Source organism: Alexandromys fortis, unplaced genomic scaffold (assembly GCF_014885135.2).
Source record: "Alexandromys fortis isolate MF-2015 unplaced genomic scaffold, M_Fortis_MF-2015_v1.1 scaffold_96, whole genome shotgun sequence".
NCBI classification, from domain to species: Eukaryota; Metazoa; Chordata; class Mammalia; order Rodentia; family Cricetidae; genus Alexandromys; species Alexandromys fortis.
The window spans coordinates 5,755,527-5,772,998 of NW_026068053.1; the positions used below are offsets into that span (position 1 = coordinate 5,755,527).

At 37.6% G+C, this 17,472-nt stretch overlaps 1 protein-coding gene across 1 annotated transcript; it reads left to right on the top strand.

Moving 5' to 3' along the window:
* Positions 1–1,034: 1,034 nt before the first annotated feature.
* On the top strand, positions 1,035–17,445 carry Serpinb2 (serpin family B member 2). The gene is made up of 8 exons (XM_050119777.1): positions 1,035–1,148; positions 4,867–5,043; positions 7,740–7,859; positions 12,672–12,800; positions 13,610–13,727; positions 13,997–14,139; positions 14,768–14,932; positions 16,400–17,445. The coding sequence occupies exons 2-8, from the start codon at positions 4,876–4,878 to the stop codon at positions 16,802–16,804; spliced, it is 1,248 nt and encodes a 415-aa protein (XP_049975734.1). The 5' UTR covers positions 1,035–1,148; positions 4,867–4,875; the 3' UTR covers positions 16,805–17,445.
* Positions 17,446–17,472: the final 27 nt, after the last annotated feature.

Consider the following 17,472-nt stretch of genomic DNA (forward strand, 5'->3'; position numbering starts at 1 on the left):
TCATTTAAAAAGTGATGCTGTCCTTGACTTCCAGGCAGATACAGAAGAACCTGCCATTTGTAGTTCTCCAACAATCAGGGTTTAAGATACTCTGTTCTTCTGCAACCAGAGGCTGGTCGGGTCAGGGTGAAGTCTCACTACCTGGACACAGGTGTACAGAGGAACTCAGGGCGACTCCATCTCTGGTCTCACTCTCCCTGACTGTGAGATCATCATTTCAAAGCCAGAGAAAGTCATGGAGTCCTCGAAGCTTGCTGAGGAGAAGCAGGGAGCATTTCTGTGTCCTGTGTCTGCTCTCTTTTACAGAAATGCACAGTGAAGATCTGAGAAGTGATTTGGAAGATGTTTCCAGCTTTTTCTGATAAATTCTAATAATATGAACATTTTTTGATTCATGATTACAATTAGTTATGTGAATTTTATCTTTTTTCTCCAACAATTTTGGTTATAATTTTTAGTTATCATGATGTGTGAATTTCTGTCAATTATAAGTCAACATAAGCAGTAGGTTGTTATGGTTTATAATAGCATAAAATCCATGATGTAACTGAGGCCATATACAAAGTTCTTTGGGTGTGTCCTGAGACAGTAGGTTAGAGTTGAACACAGAATTATTAAGGTTATTATTCCTAAGAAAATCAGAGTTTAAAATAGAGAATTATTGACTGATAAAAACAATGTTTCTCTTATTCTGTGTAGAGGGTCCTTCGCGTCTTCCTCAACTCAACAGGAAGAAATGATCACATCTTTTACTGCGAAGACCCCCGCAGATGGTGCCTGTCCAAAGGTGGATTGAGTATCATGGAATTTAATTACTATCATTGAGTACCTGTGAGAAACAATAAAGACCCAAGAGTGAATGGTGCAGATTGCTGCTAATAGGTTTAAATTGGAAATTGCTAAATTCTTGAATTTCTAAATGATGTCATACTTCTCAAGTTCTTTCTTAAACTGAAAATCAGCATTCCTTTCCTACTGATGTCTTTATGAGTAAAATGTTGAATCATACAAAGAACACAAATTAAAAAGTTAAAAAAAAAAAACTGTGGGAGGAGCATGGCCATATAAAACCAGTCATTACCTTGTCCTTGCTATTCTGGCTTTCCAAGGAGCTTTTCCTGGCTGCCAGCTGCTCACAGGATTAGAAGGTAATAAAGTGCTTCAGGAAGCCCCTGGTCATCTCTAATGAATCCAGGCTTCCCTTTTCTCTTCCTTCATAGTAACTTTTTAATATATTGACTTGTGTAGAGGGTGAGTAAAAGATGTAACCATGTTTTCTTTTTCACTTGTTTAACTAAAGATATTTTGGGTTAAGACTTGAATTAAACTTATGACTGCTTAACTTTGAATCTCAGAAGACAGCAAATGGCTATGAATCAAAATTGAAATATATCTTTATTGTAATTTCAATTTTAATATTATTGAACAGGTTACAATATGTATGTTTTATATTAACTATTATTTTGATATAGAATTAGACATAAATAGCTACAAATATTAAAATGTTTATATTTAAGCAATTGAAATTAATTATTACATTGGATATAAATAAGTGACATTCAATTGTCATCTAAATTTAATAGTCAGAAACTATAAAAATTAAGCAGTGATTTGGGCCAGGAAGATCCAGTATCAGAACATCATTATTTAACTTAGTTCAGTAATGAACCAATTCTGTGAAAGATAAATATCAAATAAATTAGTTGATTGGTTGACCAAGCTAGCAATTTAGTCTCTAGTAAGCAGATAATTATTCATTATGAAAACTATCAACTAAAATACTACCCCCTCGTTTCTGAAAAGCTTGTTCTATTTTTGATGGGCTGTTTCCTTGCCACTGTTGTTTTATCTTAATTTTCACTGATTTTTGAAATCAATTAAAACATTTTCATTATTATGATCATACAAAGAAATGTTTGAAATGGCATAGCAAAATCTAATTTGTCAGCTCGGGCTATTGTGGAGAGGGAGTGTGGCAGGTGGTGAGCCTATGGCACCTCCCAGATTTATCACTTCTGCCAAGTTTCACTAGTGCTTTTGCCAACTTGTATTTCAGGAACTGACAGATGAGGAGAGAGCCCAACCCAGCACATCATTCCCATTCATTCTTACTAATGTTAGTAATAGTCTCATATTTGGAAGCATATGATTAGTCCTGAAATACCTACATCTTCACATTTTCATTACTCCAGCAGTAAAGGAGTTAGGGTATGTGATCATTTCCATTAAAAAGGAGATAGGGTATGTGATCATTTCCATGAAACAAAATGTGCAGATTTAATAGGTGACTGAAATAAAGACATCAACTATTATTTTTATGCAAATATAGTTAAGAAGACATCATTAGAAACTATAACTCCAGGACAAGGGATGTTGCTCAGATGGTGGATTGCTGTCCTAGCAAACATGAACCCCTGGGTTCAATTACTGGCATTTTATAAATCAGGCTTGGTTGCTCACACGTGTAATCTAAGCACATGGGTGCAGACAAAGGAGGACTAGAAACTCTACAGAATCCTTGACTACCTGTTGAGTTCAAGGCTGGCCTCTCTAATACAAAATAATTCAGGTTGTTTAGTTCATTTTTTTTTCTTTTTTGGTAGAACTGGTGTTCTGAACACAGGTCGCTGCATACCTGGTACTGAGTTATGTCCTCAGACAGAGATGAGTTTTAAAGAAGTAAACATATCTGGAACAATTTTACTCTGCTTAGTACCATCTTGTTCTCTGTCAAATCACCCAGCGTCCTACTTTAATATTAACTGTCTTGGCTGATAACGGCCTTGATCATTGCATCCTGTTAATGCCTAAGTGACCGACTGGCTTAGACTGTGGCACAGGCCGAGAAGCAGGAGAGATCATGATATGCTCCCCTGGCTGGATCACTTATTTGAATTTTTATTCAGGGGCAGAGAAACATTTTATTCATAATTTTAAAATATTTATTAAGGAAACCTATGCATGGAGTCTAATTAATTGTAGTATTAAGTCACTGAAGAAGAAGTTATTTTCTGAACTATCTATTTTAATCAGAAATCTGCGATGAAATGAGACGGAAAGCAATACTGTTTTCTTTTCAACTAATAAGCTTTCTAGGAGCAATATGAACTTGCTACTTCTTTTTCTGGTTCCCCATTGTAATATTCTCAGTATAGAAAGAACTTCCTTAACTGAGAGTTAGAGTGAAGCGGTGCCATCAACCTGTGAGATCTGAAGATCAGGGAACTTTCTTTGGCAGATCCCAGCCTGCATATCACAGTAACTGTGGGACCACACAGAAGTTGCTTAACCTCCAAGAGCTTTAGGAAGGCCTCTGTGACCCTCCAAGGGTCAGTGAAAGGCTTAACCTGGTGACCTAAATTCAATCCCTGGAACCCATTGAGAGGTGGAAGGAGAAAACTTCCATAAAGTTGCCGTCTGACCTCCACAGACATGTCCTGTGACATGGGCGCCCGTGCTCACACTCATGTGCCCACTGCCCCACACTAGTAAGTTAAATACAGAGGCAAGAACTGGAAAAGAATTCTAAAAATACATTTTAATTTACTATTTTGTCTTTTGTACAAAATGCAATTGCCTTATGTTACAAATGACAAATTTTAGTGCAAATTCTTCTCTCTCCTACAATACGTCTGTAAACAGTCAAGACAGTTTGCTTCATCCAGGGGTCTCTCCACTACTCCCCAGTTCTGGAAAATCTTTGTTCCAGAAGGTTTACAAAGAGATGAGTGCTGTCATTGTTTGGTGTATTTGTATATTTTGGTAATTATAGGTTATTTTAGACTATGATGAAAGAAAAATAGAGAAGTAGGAAGATGGTGGTTGGCAGCCCTTCCCACACACCACCCTTGGGTGTGTCCAAGGATCCAGCTGCACAGAGATCCTTAAGTTGTGGAAGGCAGCCTGACCTTTTTTAGATAACTATAAATTAAACATATTGTGTGGGTCCTACATTCTTGAATTGCCCCTGAATTCCTATGGGCATGTAGATTTGTATGACGGAAGAAGAGGGTACTAAAGTGAACTCCCCAGTCCATAGGAAATCCTTTTAGACCAAGGCTGAGGCATATGAGGAGAGAATATGCTGGGAATGGTAGTATCTGGACACAGATAGCAACCCTAAAGTATGTTATACACCTCAAAATGGAGAGGTTGAAAGATTGTCTCACCTGAACCCAGCAAGTCTGTGTACATGTGGCACCCATTTGGGTAAGCGTATTATATTCTGCATATGAACATAGGTGTATGTGGTGTGGGTGTATGTAGTGTGAATATGGACGAAACACGGAGGTCACTGTCCTGCCTTCAATTTCCCCTCCCACTCTCTGTTACTGAGTGGCATGGTCAGCTGGCTTTTGTGCAGTAGCACACTTTCTGTGCACAGAGGTAGCTTTCCTTCTCCTCACAGGATTTCAGGAGGATTAAATGATTACACAAGAAAGGTGTTTAGTAGTTAGTGTCTACAGTCTGGGTGTCTAACATGTAGAGAATAGAACTCAGATGAGTATTACGGTTGTTACTATCCTTATTATAATCTGGATTTCACAAAGTGTCATTCCTCATATCTGTCATCATATCCCAGGATTGGCTACATAGTTTACAGAGGCTGGGGAAAATTGAAATCGCAGGGTTTCGTGTTTAAAATGACTCAAATTTCAGAATGGAGTCAAAGAATGTTGCACCTGCACACTGTGAGGAGCACATGGCTTGTGACTCTAAGCAATTTTCGCCGTCCTCATTTTGTCTCATGGAGGGAAGACAGGAAGGGAACTGTAGGCAGGACACTGCCTATATTCCTCTGCCAACTTCACTCCCAGTGCCGAACAGTCATTCAGAGCTCTTTCTCTCTCTTCACCTTCGTTCTAGACCGAAACAATGGAAGAGCTTTCCATGGCAAACACCGTGTTTGCCCTCAATATCCTCAAGCATATAGAACAAACGAACTCTGCCCAGAATATCTTTTTCTCTCCGTGGAGCATCTCGTCCACCTTGGCTATGGTTTTCCTTGGTGCCAGGGGCAACACTGAACACCAGATGGCCAAAGTAAGTTGCTTTAAACCTCACCTCAGAATCCAGTGTTTTCTGAATTGAACTGTAGGCTTGCTCTCGCTTGTGCTAAGGTCATTTTGACTCTAAGAAAGCAGGGATGGTGGCATGACTGTCATCACCAGCCATCGCAACACAGATTCTGTAAGTGTAAATCTAGAAAATGTCCAAATCAGGAAACTCCTCTAATGCAGATAGCAGAAGGATGTTAGCGTTTCTATAAGGATGAAAATAGCAACTGGCAAATCTTCCATTTAAACCAGATCATGCTCATAGTTTGCACAGCAGGGGTTTTGAGCGCATCATTTCACATGGCTTTAAGTCAAATATCACTATGCAGATAAGAACACTGGCAACCTGTTCCCAAAAGCACCTGTGACCTTTAGTTTCCAGCTGAAGCTCCCTATTAACAATACCACTGTGGGTAGTGTTTGTTTCTCCTTTCTTATAAAAAATGTCTCCTGATGGTTTTAAGCCAGGGTCACAAAGAAAAAAAAAAAAAGCACCATGGCTTTGGTTAGCATTCTCACAGAAATATATATATATATATTTAATAGACTTCTTCACATTATTTACTGTGAAACTATGTTTACAAGTGTGGCTGGATATTGTAGATACCAAGTCCTCAAAGTCAATGAGAACAGCATGTAAAACATCTTATTTATGTGTCAAGGTTTTTTCTTCTTTCCTTGATGAATGGACAGAGATTCACACAGGAGATCTTTCTCCAGACTTTAGAACTACTTAAATTATAATCTGCAGTATACCTAAAGATTCATACAATGTATTATAATTTCTCATGATCATGTTACTTGCTAGGTCAAAGACCTGAATGTGGAAATCATATAATTAAAATTTCATTGTATCCACATGCATGCAAATATTAAGAATGTGTGTTCTGAGTACAAGCACTCATTGTGTTTGCAGTCACACCAAAATGCCAGGGGCTCCTACCCACGTTCCCATGAGAACTGTTTCTGAGCATAAATACATTCTTCTTGAGAACATGTTGACCCACTTCAGGTGAGCCTCTTTTCAAGTACAGAGTTTCACAGAGACAACATGAACCAACAGGTCAAGAAGTAGATTCCTGTCTAAACTGGAGTCAGTGTAAACAGCATGTCTTACAACAAGACTCAATTGTTCAACCCTGATGATAGCAGAGTTGTGTCACACTTCTTCCTCCTTTGTCTTGAGAAAGCATAGTAAACCACGGTTTGCAAAACCTTAGAAAGAGTTTGTGTTTTTAACTTTTAAGTGTTAAGGCCAGGAGCAGCACAGCTCGAGTGTGAGTCTCAGATGAAATGCTCTGAGTTAAAGTGATTTTGATACTGAAGGAAAAATTCTCCTCGTGGTCACTCTAGGCAGAGAGATTTCCTAACTCAAGAAAGTTCTTTCAGTCTGTGGGACCATGCAGTTTTCTTACAACTCTGCTGCATGGAGAGATTTTAAAATTCAAGTGCTAACTTGATTGGTTTCTAAGTAAAAAGGGTATTTCCTTAGATTAGGGAAGAAGGGCAGGCTATGCAGCACCAGCTCCATGCTTCCTGCCTCACTCCCAGATTAAACAATGGAAGACTTGCAGAGAAAGGTACCCAAATACCCATCCTTTTCTGGTCTAGAATGTATTCAACTAGCTAGATATAACTGCCCACCTCATTACAAGACACCAATTACCAGCCTGTTTACAATTTTGTTTCCTCTTTACCATGGGCCAAAAGGAGAAGTGTTTCAGGGTCAGAGGTTTTCAAAGACTTTAGACATGGCTGGCTGTGGGAATCTGAGTCTGGAAGACTAGGCTGGGCTGGTGGAACTTTGTGGAGAAGGGACTTGAGATAGCCTTACAGAGACCAGTCTTTCCTTACCGCCTCTATTAGCTGTATGAAACCACTTACAGTGAGAGAGATGCATTGTATCAAATGCTGCGAATTGCCCCGACACAGTGAGAGAGATGCAGTATATCAAATGCTGTGAATTGTCCCCAACACAGGTATTAGTTTCTATGTGTACATAGTATGTGTGAATATCTTATCTAGGTGATACTTCTTAATATTTGGTGATTGATGTTCATGTTAAAGCCCACAACGGCTTCTAACTTTCCTAACCTTAAAAAATGTATTTAGTAGGAAAGTCCACTTCAGAGAAGAGGAGATGAGTTAATTCTATTAATTTCTTTAAAATTTTTAAAAAATACAGTATTAAAATATTGGTGTTTGTAAAAACAATTTGTAGACTGGATGAAATTTAGATAATTCAGGGTAGATTTTATAAATCATCTCATAATAACATTGTTTTTTAAATTTTCAGTAAAGGAGTTAGTATCAAGTACTTCATGGATTTTTGAGACCCAGAAAGAATGCCTATGCTTATTTTCCACATACAAATACAGAGTCCGCAGTGCCATCTAGAGTAGTGCTTCTTAGCCTTCCTAATGCTTTGACCTTTAGTGTGTTGTGCTGACTCCCAACCATAAATTATTTTCTTTGCTTCTTCATAATTGTAATTTTGCTAGTTATGAATCATAATGTAAATATCTATTTTCTGATAGTCTTAGGTGAGCCTTGAAAAGGTTTATTCTCCCCCCAAATGGTTTCACGACACAGAAATGCTGATCTAGAGATTCCTGAGTCATTGGTTCAAAGTGAAGTAATTTTGCATGGCCACGTCATCACTCCTCCTGATTCTGACTGCAGGTGCTGCAATTTAACAAAGTTAATGGCAATGACATCACTATGGGAACCCCAGCGAACGTCAGAGGCTTTGATTGCACACAGCAAATACAGAAGGGAAATTATCCTGATGCTATTTTACAGGTACTGGACTTGGTTTTGCTATATTCTTTTATATTCTGTCTCTAGCAGCTTATTGTCTCAGAGTCACAGTGTTGAACTGAGAAGAAAAATAGCAGAGTTCTACTATCTAGGAAGAACACCCAGACTAAGTACTGTGATGAATATCCCAAGGGCATCTGTAGTGATAAGAGCGGCAGGGCTGAGTCCCCGGCACCCGGCCGCCTGCATGGCTAGCTTATGCCCGAAATAATTACACGGAAACTTTTAAACACTGGCAGACCCGTTATCTGTAGCCCCTTACTGGCTAGCTCTTACATATTAATCTAACCCATTTCTAATAATCTGTGTAGCCCATGAGGTGGCTTACCAGAGAAGATCTTAACCTGTGTCTGTCTGGAGTGGGAGAATCATGGCGACTCCCTGACTCAGCTTCTTTCTCCCAGCATTCTCTTCTGTTTACTCCACCCACCTATGTTCTAACCAATAAAATGGGCCAAGGCAGTTTCTTTATTATAATTAACCAATGTCCTTCCTCCATTACTTCCCCTTTTTCTGTTTAAACAAAAAAAAGAAGGCTTTAACTTAACATAGCAAAATTACATATAACAAAACAGTTATCAAGCAAGAATTACATTTACAATATTTATATCTATTTTATCTTTTATCATAACAAAGGAAAACAACTATAACTATCTATCTATTCTTCAACTGCATCAAAGACTCCAGAAGTATATAATATTACCTAAGTAAACAAGAAATCTAAAACTCTAGAAATGACAGAGACATCTCGCTGTCTGGACAGTCACCCAAAGTTCCTCTGTACCGTTGGGGCATCCATCTTTGGCCTTCAGGCCCTAGTACCCACCAGACATTTCCGTGAAGCAAGAAATTTCAGAGACAGTTCAGTCACTTTCTTTTGTATCCTGCAGAATGTCTCACAGACTCTTTCATGAATCAGGAACCCCGAAAGACCATCTCACCTTTAGGCAAGTTCAGCAGTCCTCTCTCTGAGGGTTCTCTGTGTTCAGTTTATGCAACAGTCCAGGCAAGAGCAGTTTCTTGCCCAAATGGCTATCCAACTCCATAAGGAACCTCTTTGATGCCCATCTTCCTCTCGAAGTAGCTGGTGCTGCCAGGAGCAGACATGTCTCATTGTCATGAAAAGTCCTAAGTTATTAAAATACTTTAAATGCCATATTCTGCAGCCTTTGAGAGATATGAAGAATGTCTATCTGAAATATATCTCTATATATCTAGAAAATCTAACTAACATGACTACAAACTTGACTATTATTTATGATTATCCATCAACAACCTATATTTCCTAATTATACATTACATTTTAAAAATGAACTACACAATCACAATACCTTAATCAAGATCAGAAATACATATACATATAACAAAATTGACCTTAAAATCCATACCAATGTAAATTATTCATACCTATATCATTTCCCCCTTTAAATGTAAAAGAACATTTATAAACAATATTTGGGAACATGGGCGTAGTTTTTTCTCTCCAAACTGCTTCCTGCTGAATGGGGGTGTTGTTAATTAGGTCTTTCATTGTATAACCTGTGTGCCAGGCTCATCTCAGTTGGCAGTTGAGTGAAGTAATTTTTTGAGGGTGTTCACAGTAACCTTTCAGGAGGGCGTGGTCTATCATACCAAATTGGAATAGAAGAAATCCATAGGGTCTCATCCTCTGCAAAAACAAAAGAAGGACTTTTCTAAAGCACCATAACCTTAGATCCAAATTTTGAAATCGTAATACCCTTATATCCATTTTGGTTTAGCTTGGCAGCCCATGTAATGAAACGTCTCTCTGTACTTAGCTCCTTCACAGTCAAAAATTTTAAAGAAAACACAATGTACATAATCTAAACTCTCTGTGAATTTTCCATTTTTCGTGGCTTATTTTTCTTTATTTCTTTTAATCTCATAACTATCTGTACTCTGCTTCTTTAAAGACTTTACCCTTTTTAAAAGACATTAACTTTATTCTTTATATTCTTTTTCTTCTCTCTCCCAAGCCTACGTACATTCATCCAACAGTATCCGAATCTGTTTTATTGTGAATCTGTAATTTTTTTTTTTTACTATCCAGGAGAATTTTTTAAAATGTTAAGCACTTCTTAAAAACTTAAGTTGCACCATGTACAGGTAATACGGTACTACCTGTGTCCTGCCCAGTCTAAACCTTAACTGTGCTGTTATTTAACAAGGTCAGAGCCAGGGCAGCATCCATGCTTATTAATGTTTCAGCAATGGTTGCTCCTCAATCCTATTACATTATTCTGACATAAGTATATATAATATGTATAGTACTGTTTATGTATCATATTATTTATATTTATAATAAACTATTTATTCTGAAAGTGCTCTATGTTATGTTACAAGAATGTTTGGATGCACAAGTCCATAGATGTTTATGGGAATTTCACGAGGAAAAGAGGGTGATCATAATAGGGGTTGGTGAAGCATAAACTTGGTTGCTGCAGGGGAATCTAATGAATATACTATCTGCTTATAATATACCACCTACCTATAAATAACTTGTCATCTGTCTAGCTATCTATCACTTATTATCTACCTATTATGCATATGCATCTATCTACTCTATACCTATTATCTATCTTTCATCAACCTACTAATTATCACCTATTTGTCTATATCTACCTGTCAGCTCTGTCATCTATCTGTCTGTTATCTATCTCCCATCTATTAACAACTTATCATATGTCCATCCATTTATCTATATCTATTGCAGGTAATAATTCTTTTTTTCCAATTTTTTTAAATTATTTTTATTTATTTATTTATTAAATATTTCTGTCTCTTCCCCACCTCCGCCTCCCCTTTCCCTCCCCCTCCCCCAGTCAAGTCCCCCTCCCTCGTCAGCCCAAAGAGCAATCAGGGCTCTCCGTCCCGTGGGAAGTCCAAGGAAAACCCTCCTCCGTCCAGGTCTCATAAGGTGAGCATCCAAACAGCCTAGGCTCCCACAAAGCCAATACATGCAATAGGATCAAACACCTATTGCCATTGTTCTTGATGTCTCAGTAGTCCTCATTGTCCGCTATGTTCAGTGAGACCTGTTTTAACCCAGGCTTTTTCAGACCCAGGTCAGCTGGCCTTGGTGAGTTCCCGATAGAGCATCTCCATTGTCTCAGTGTGTGGGTGCACCCCTCGCGGTCCTGAGTTCCTTGCTCATGTTCGCTCTCCTTCTGCTCCTGATTTGGACCTTGAGATTTCAGTCCGGTGCTCCAATGTGGGTCTCTGTCTCTGTCTTCTTTCATCGCCTGATGAAGGTTAATATTCAGGAGGATGCCTATATGTTTTTCTTTGGGTTCTCCTTCTTATTTAGCTTCTCTAAGAACCCGAATTATAGGCTCAATGTCCTTTATTTATGGCTAGAAGCCAAATATGAGTGAGTACATCGCATGTTCCTCTTTTTGGGTCTGGCTTACCTCACTCAGGATAGTGTTTTCTATTTCCATCCATTTGCCTGCAAACTTCAAGAAGTCCTTGTTTTTTACTGCTGAGTAGTACTCTAATATGTATATATTCCATACTTTCTTCATCCATTCTTCAATTGAAGGGCATCTAGGTTGTTTCCAGGTTCTGGCTATTTGCAGGTAGTAATTCTATTCATCCATCTGTTATACAAATTAATACCTTTATCCCATAGGCTATATCCTTAAAAACTGGCTGCCTAGTTACATTAACAAAACTATGAAGGGATAATCTATTGGTAACTAACTTACATGGTTATGCCCATGATTAGATTATGGGGACATGTCTCCTGATTCTTCTTTCCTGAATATACTAGTGGTCCACCCCCCTATCACTTGGTGTGATGTGGGGTACTGAAGGTAGATAATGCCTCCCGATACTTTTTAAAGCACTGGAGAGCTCTGTCTTGTACTCGAGCCCAGTTGTGACTGAGTCTGTCTGTCACACTGCTTAGCATTTGATCTCTCATCAATTTTGTCAACTTTTAAAGCTCTGTTTTTTTTTTTTTTTTTTACTACAAAGGTCACCTTTTAAAATGGGAACCTATTAAGGCTATATAAAGTGTGGTAACATTTCACTATAGTTTCATTGAGAACTTCACAACTGACAAGTAAAATTGCATATATGCTGGGTACATGAGGTAATATATCTATACCTTGTGAAATAATTACCACAATCAAAGTAATACTTTGACCACATATGCAGTCATTGTGTGTGTGTGTGTGCGCGCGTGCACATGGGGGGTGGGTGGGAATCTATTTAAATATGTCTTTGTCACAAATTTCAGAAACAGTCCAGACTCACTAACTGTACTCCTAATGTTATACTTTAGAACCTCTGGGTTTATTCATTCTGTAATATAATAAAATTTCATCAGAAACACAAGAGTTTAGAAATATCAAAAGAAACTGTCTTTCATTCAGGCTGTGGGGTTTCTTATTTTTAATGAATCTAATCTACAGATACAGCAGAAGTCTATAATTATTAAAGTGTACCTTTATAGTCTTCCTATACTACATTTCTATATTTGTTTCTGCTTTTACCCTCGTGGGGTGTTGAAACAAGCTTGCCTCAAATTCATTATGTTGCCATGATGAGTCTTGAACTTATTCTTTGTGCCTCTGTCTCTCTTGGGATCATAGGCGGGAGACATTACTCCAATCTTTTTGAATGACATTTTTACAGATCTTTTTCCTCTAATGGACTAGAAAAAGATGCATGCATACAATATTTTATCGTTGTTTTGAGAAAATGTTATTGCTTCAGGAGTCTTTAGTTAGTATTTCTGTGTTATAAGTGAAAATTTCTTCTGTTTAGGCACAAGCAAGAGATAAAGTCCATTCATCCTTCAACTTGCTCAGCTCGGCAATCAACACTTGCTCAGGAGATTACTTACTGGAAAGCGCCAATAAGCTGTTTGGAGAGAAATCTGCTAGTTTCAAGGAAGTAAGTAAAGTTGACACTATAAGAGTTGTTCCAACACAAGCAGTGAGGTAGTTTGGAAACACTTCTCCACAATTCTCAGGAGCAGACTCAGAATTGCAGGTGGGCTTTTAAAGGCTGGCTTTACTGTCTCTCCTGTTCCTGCTGAAGATGTCCCATGCAAAGATCAACAAATTACAACAGTGATATAACTGCTTTTCCCAATGATGTAACTGCTGTTCTCCTCTATTTTCCCAAGCTATACCTCTGTGTCTTTTCTTAAATTTTAATTAATTTTTAAAAACCATCTTTTTTCAATTTACATACCTATCCCAGTTCCCACTTCCTCCTGTTCCTCCCACTCTCCCCCACTGTCCCTTCACTCCACTGCCATCCACTCTTCAGAGAGGGTAACACTTCCCATGGGGAGTCAACAAAGTCAGTCAAATCACTTTGAAGCAGGACTAAGGCCCTCTGCCCTAAATTTAGGCTGAACAAGGTATCTCTCCAAAAAGAATGGACTCCAGAAAGCCAGTTCAAGTACTTGGGATAAATCCTGGTTCTACTGCCAGTGGCTTCACAGACTGCCCAACCACACAGCTGTCACCCATACTCAGAGAGTCTAATATCTTTAGTGCAAAGATAGAATTGGAGCTGGAGCATAGAACTGGGCATTATCAGTGAAAGTGGAACTGTCCTGGATCTACACCCTCCCCAGTCATCTCACCTCCCACTGCCTTATGTCTCCTTGTATTTGTTGGAGCCTGTAATTCATCATGCCTCTCTTATTCAACATATGCCGTGTGTAATTGTGTTTTTTTTTTGTTTTAAAGGAATATATACAACTCTGTAAGAAATATTACTCTACAGAACCAGAGGCAGTAGACTTCCTTAAATATGCTGAAGAAGCTAGAAAAAAGATAAATTCCTGGGTCAAGACCCAAACCAAAGGTAAAACTTTGGATTTTTTCTTCTTTTTTTTTTTTTCTTTTGAAATCAAACATCCTTGAATATCACCCTCATTCCCTCAAAATTGTACAGTCAATTCTCTTTTACCTCCTTCCGAGTTGAGTAAGTCTCAGACTACTGAAAAACTGGAAAACAATATACAAGAAAGTGATTCCTCCAAATATCATAAAAAGTTATTCTTTATATGTAGCATTATACAGTTTCTTTCATGTTTTATTATAAAACCTAAACATGTATTGTGTTCTCTATAGGTGAAATCTCAAACCTGTTACCAGAAAGTTCTGTAGATGAAGACACCAAGATGGTACTGGTGAATGCTGTTTATTTCAAAGGAAAGTGGAAAACTCCATTTGCGAAGAAACTTAATGAGCTTTATCCTTTCCGTGTGAACTTGGTATGAAACAAGAAGCATTTTTCTAGCATTATTTTAGAGCTTGGAAAATAATACAGAAAACTTAGAGACTATTCATTGATTTTCCCGTAACTTGCTAGTTATAGCTTGGGTGGGCATTGGCTCTTTCAAGCTACTGAGTATCATTCAAAAATTCCTAAGAGTCAATGGACAGTGAAGACCATGGTTTTATAATTTATAATTATGTGACATAATTCCTCTTGCCTGGACTTAAATGTTGGTTTTACATTTACACTATGACTTCATGTATTATCCATTTGTTCTGGTTTTGATCTTTAAAGCTTGAATAAGATCTAGTTCAAAAGGTTGATGTGAATGTTTGACGGAGTTTGCCTAACTTCCTGGATCATTTTAGGCTTACAAATTTATTATAATTTTATTAGCTGTAGAAGTATTATTACTATTATTATCTATCTTACTAAGTATTGGCTATAAGATAAAAAAAGCCATTAAGTTTGAGGACCTTCTCTAAACACTATACAAATAATTTGCTTTTTTGATGGAAGAAAACACTTCTTCCTAGCTTTGGCCCAGAAATCATTTAGTCTTACTGCAAATTTCTTAAACATCTGAGAACTGACTTTCATATTTCACATTTTAACAATATTAGCGTGAGAGCATACCTGTTCAGATGATGCACCTATGTGAAAAGCTGAACATTGGATACATAACGGACCTAAAGACTCAGATTCTAGAGCTTCCATATATTGGAAATATCAGTATGTTCCTGTTGCTTCCTGATGAGATTGAGGATGCGTCCACTGGCTTGGAGTTGGTAATGCATTCCAGTTTCAATTATTTTCAAATTTGGCAGCAAAATCTCCTTTGCTCAAAATGAGTATTGATGTCTTGAAAATAGTGTGTAATTTGTAACAAATGAATGATTAAGTTGATTTACATGTATTAATTTCGCAAAATCTCAAAGTCTGAAACTTATGTAGTTTATACTACCAAATTACAAAATTTGTCCAGCTCATTAAGTTTTAAACATAGTAAAGTCATTTAATTGCTTATTTTATTTTTTAAGATTATAATTATTCCCTTCTTTCCTCCTTTCAAAGCTCTTTTATACCCTTTCTTGCTGTCTTTCAAACTTTATGGCCTACTTTTCATTGCTTATTGTCACATGCTTATATACATACACATATAAATATGCAGTCTTAAATACAGACTTCTCAGTCTGCATAACGTTATGTGTATGTGTGTTTTCAGGACTGACTATTTGATATTAGACGACCATTTGATTTGTTCTTCCCTCAAGAAGATCATTCCTGCCACTCTCACAATTCTTCAGTTGTCTGTAGTTCTTTGTGTGGGGTTGTGGCCTCATTTTCTTTTGTATTCTTTAATGCTTTATTAATAGGTTGAGGATTCTATACACTTATGTAATGTGCCTTGATATGATTCAGTCCTTGCTCTCTCCCCTGCTTTTCCAAAAAAAGTAAACCCTCTCACCACTTTTCCAACCAACTTCACATTTTCTTTTTTCAACCTCACTGAAGTCATTATGTGTTGACAGAATGTGTCCAGATGTAAGAGTATCCACTGGAACAAGGACACTTATTAGGAGCTTTACCCATGAAGAAAATGACCTCTCCCCCCATAGTAGCCATCAGTGTTTTTTGGACATGACAGAGCCATTGCATACATGAATTCAGAGAATCATACACAAAACCTACAAAAGATCAAGCCAGCCAAATAAGAGTTTCTATAGAAGAGGCACTCATGCAGTCCCACCTCTAACTGAGGAGTAATTGGCAACTAATATGAATACATATATTGAGTTCAGGCCTTACTATATAGCCCTGGCTGGCCTAGAATTCACTTATGTGGTCCAGGATAGCCTTGAACTCATAGAGATCCACCTACTTCTGCCTTCTGGGTGCAATAATTAAACCCACACACAAGTGCACTTAGCTTTGCAATTGATTTTTTAGAAGTGTTATTTGCTATTATTTTTATATTTATGGCTATATTCACTGCATGAAGTTTGTATATCACATGTATGCAATGTTCATGGGGACCAGAAGAAGACATTGGATCCCCTGGGGCTGGATCTACTTATGGTTGTGAGCTGCCATTCGGTTCTTAGACACAATCCTGGGTCCCCTGGAAAAGTAACCAATGCTTATAACCACTGAGTCATCTATCCAGCCACTTGGCAATTGATGTTTAACATTAGGCTTTGAGTTATTTTTTGTCCTTTCTCAAATTCACTTTTTATTGTTCTTTATTCTTACAGCTGGAAAGTGAAATAAACTTTGATAAATTCAAGCAATGGATGAGCAAAGACACCATGGCTGAAGACAATGTTGAGGTCTATCTCCCGCAGTTCAAGCTAGAGCAACATTATGAACTCAAGCCTATTCTGAGAAGCATGGGCATGGAGGATGCCTTCAGTAAGAGCAAGGCCAACTTCTCAGGAATGTCCCAGAGGAATGACCTTTTTCTTTCTGAGGTGTTCCATCAAGCCACAGTGGAAGTCAATGAGGAGGGCACTGTAGCAGCTGGTGGCACAGGGGCAGTTATGACAGGGAGAACTGGTCACGGAGGCCCACAGTTTGTGGCAGACCATCCCTTTCTTTTCTTTATCATTAACAAAACTACCAATACAATACTATTTTGTGGTAGATTCTCCTTACCCTAAAAAGAGAAGACCTTATTTATACATTATATTTTTATAGCATTCGCTATAAGCCACAGAATTGCTTCTGTAAGTGCCAACTGAAGACTTTTCTACATACACATTTTTGTACTTCTGATTGATATACACTAAATATAAACTCAGAAACAATTACACAACTCTCAACAATACTTACAGAAAAAAGTCTACTAATTATTGTTTTCTAAAGCTGCATGATATCTATTTAGTTCATTCTCATTATTTCTTTGTCTTTATACCTTTCTTTTTTACAGTATTATTTATTATTTATATAATGGTCATTTTACAAATGATTGTCCTCTGTATAACAAAACTGTAACACTGAAGAAGTAGGTAACCAGAGAATTTCTCTATCTAAAAAAGCAAGCATTTGATCTAATAATGAAAGAACAATTATATGCTCTCCCATAATAATCACCCAATCAAAAACACAATAAAAGGCAAAGCATGTTACATTTCTATCACTGTATGTCACATGTATGTTTCTGTAACTCATGTGTAATTGGAAATATGCAGTAACTTAAGCAAGCTTGCTCACTTACAAGTATTTACTGTTCTCTATTAGGTATGTACAACACAGCTATCAGTCCCTGTTTGTTAGTCTTCGTTCCATTACTGTAAGAAAATACCAGAGATAATAAAGTTGAAATTTT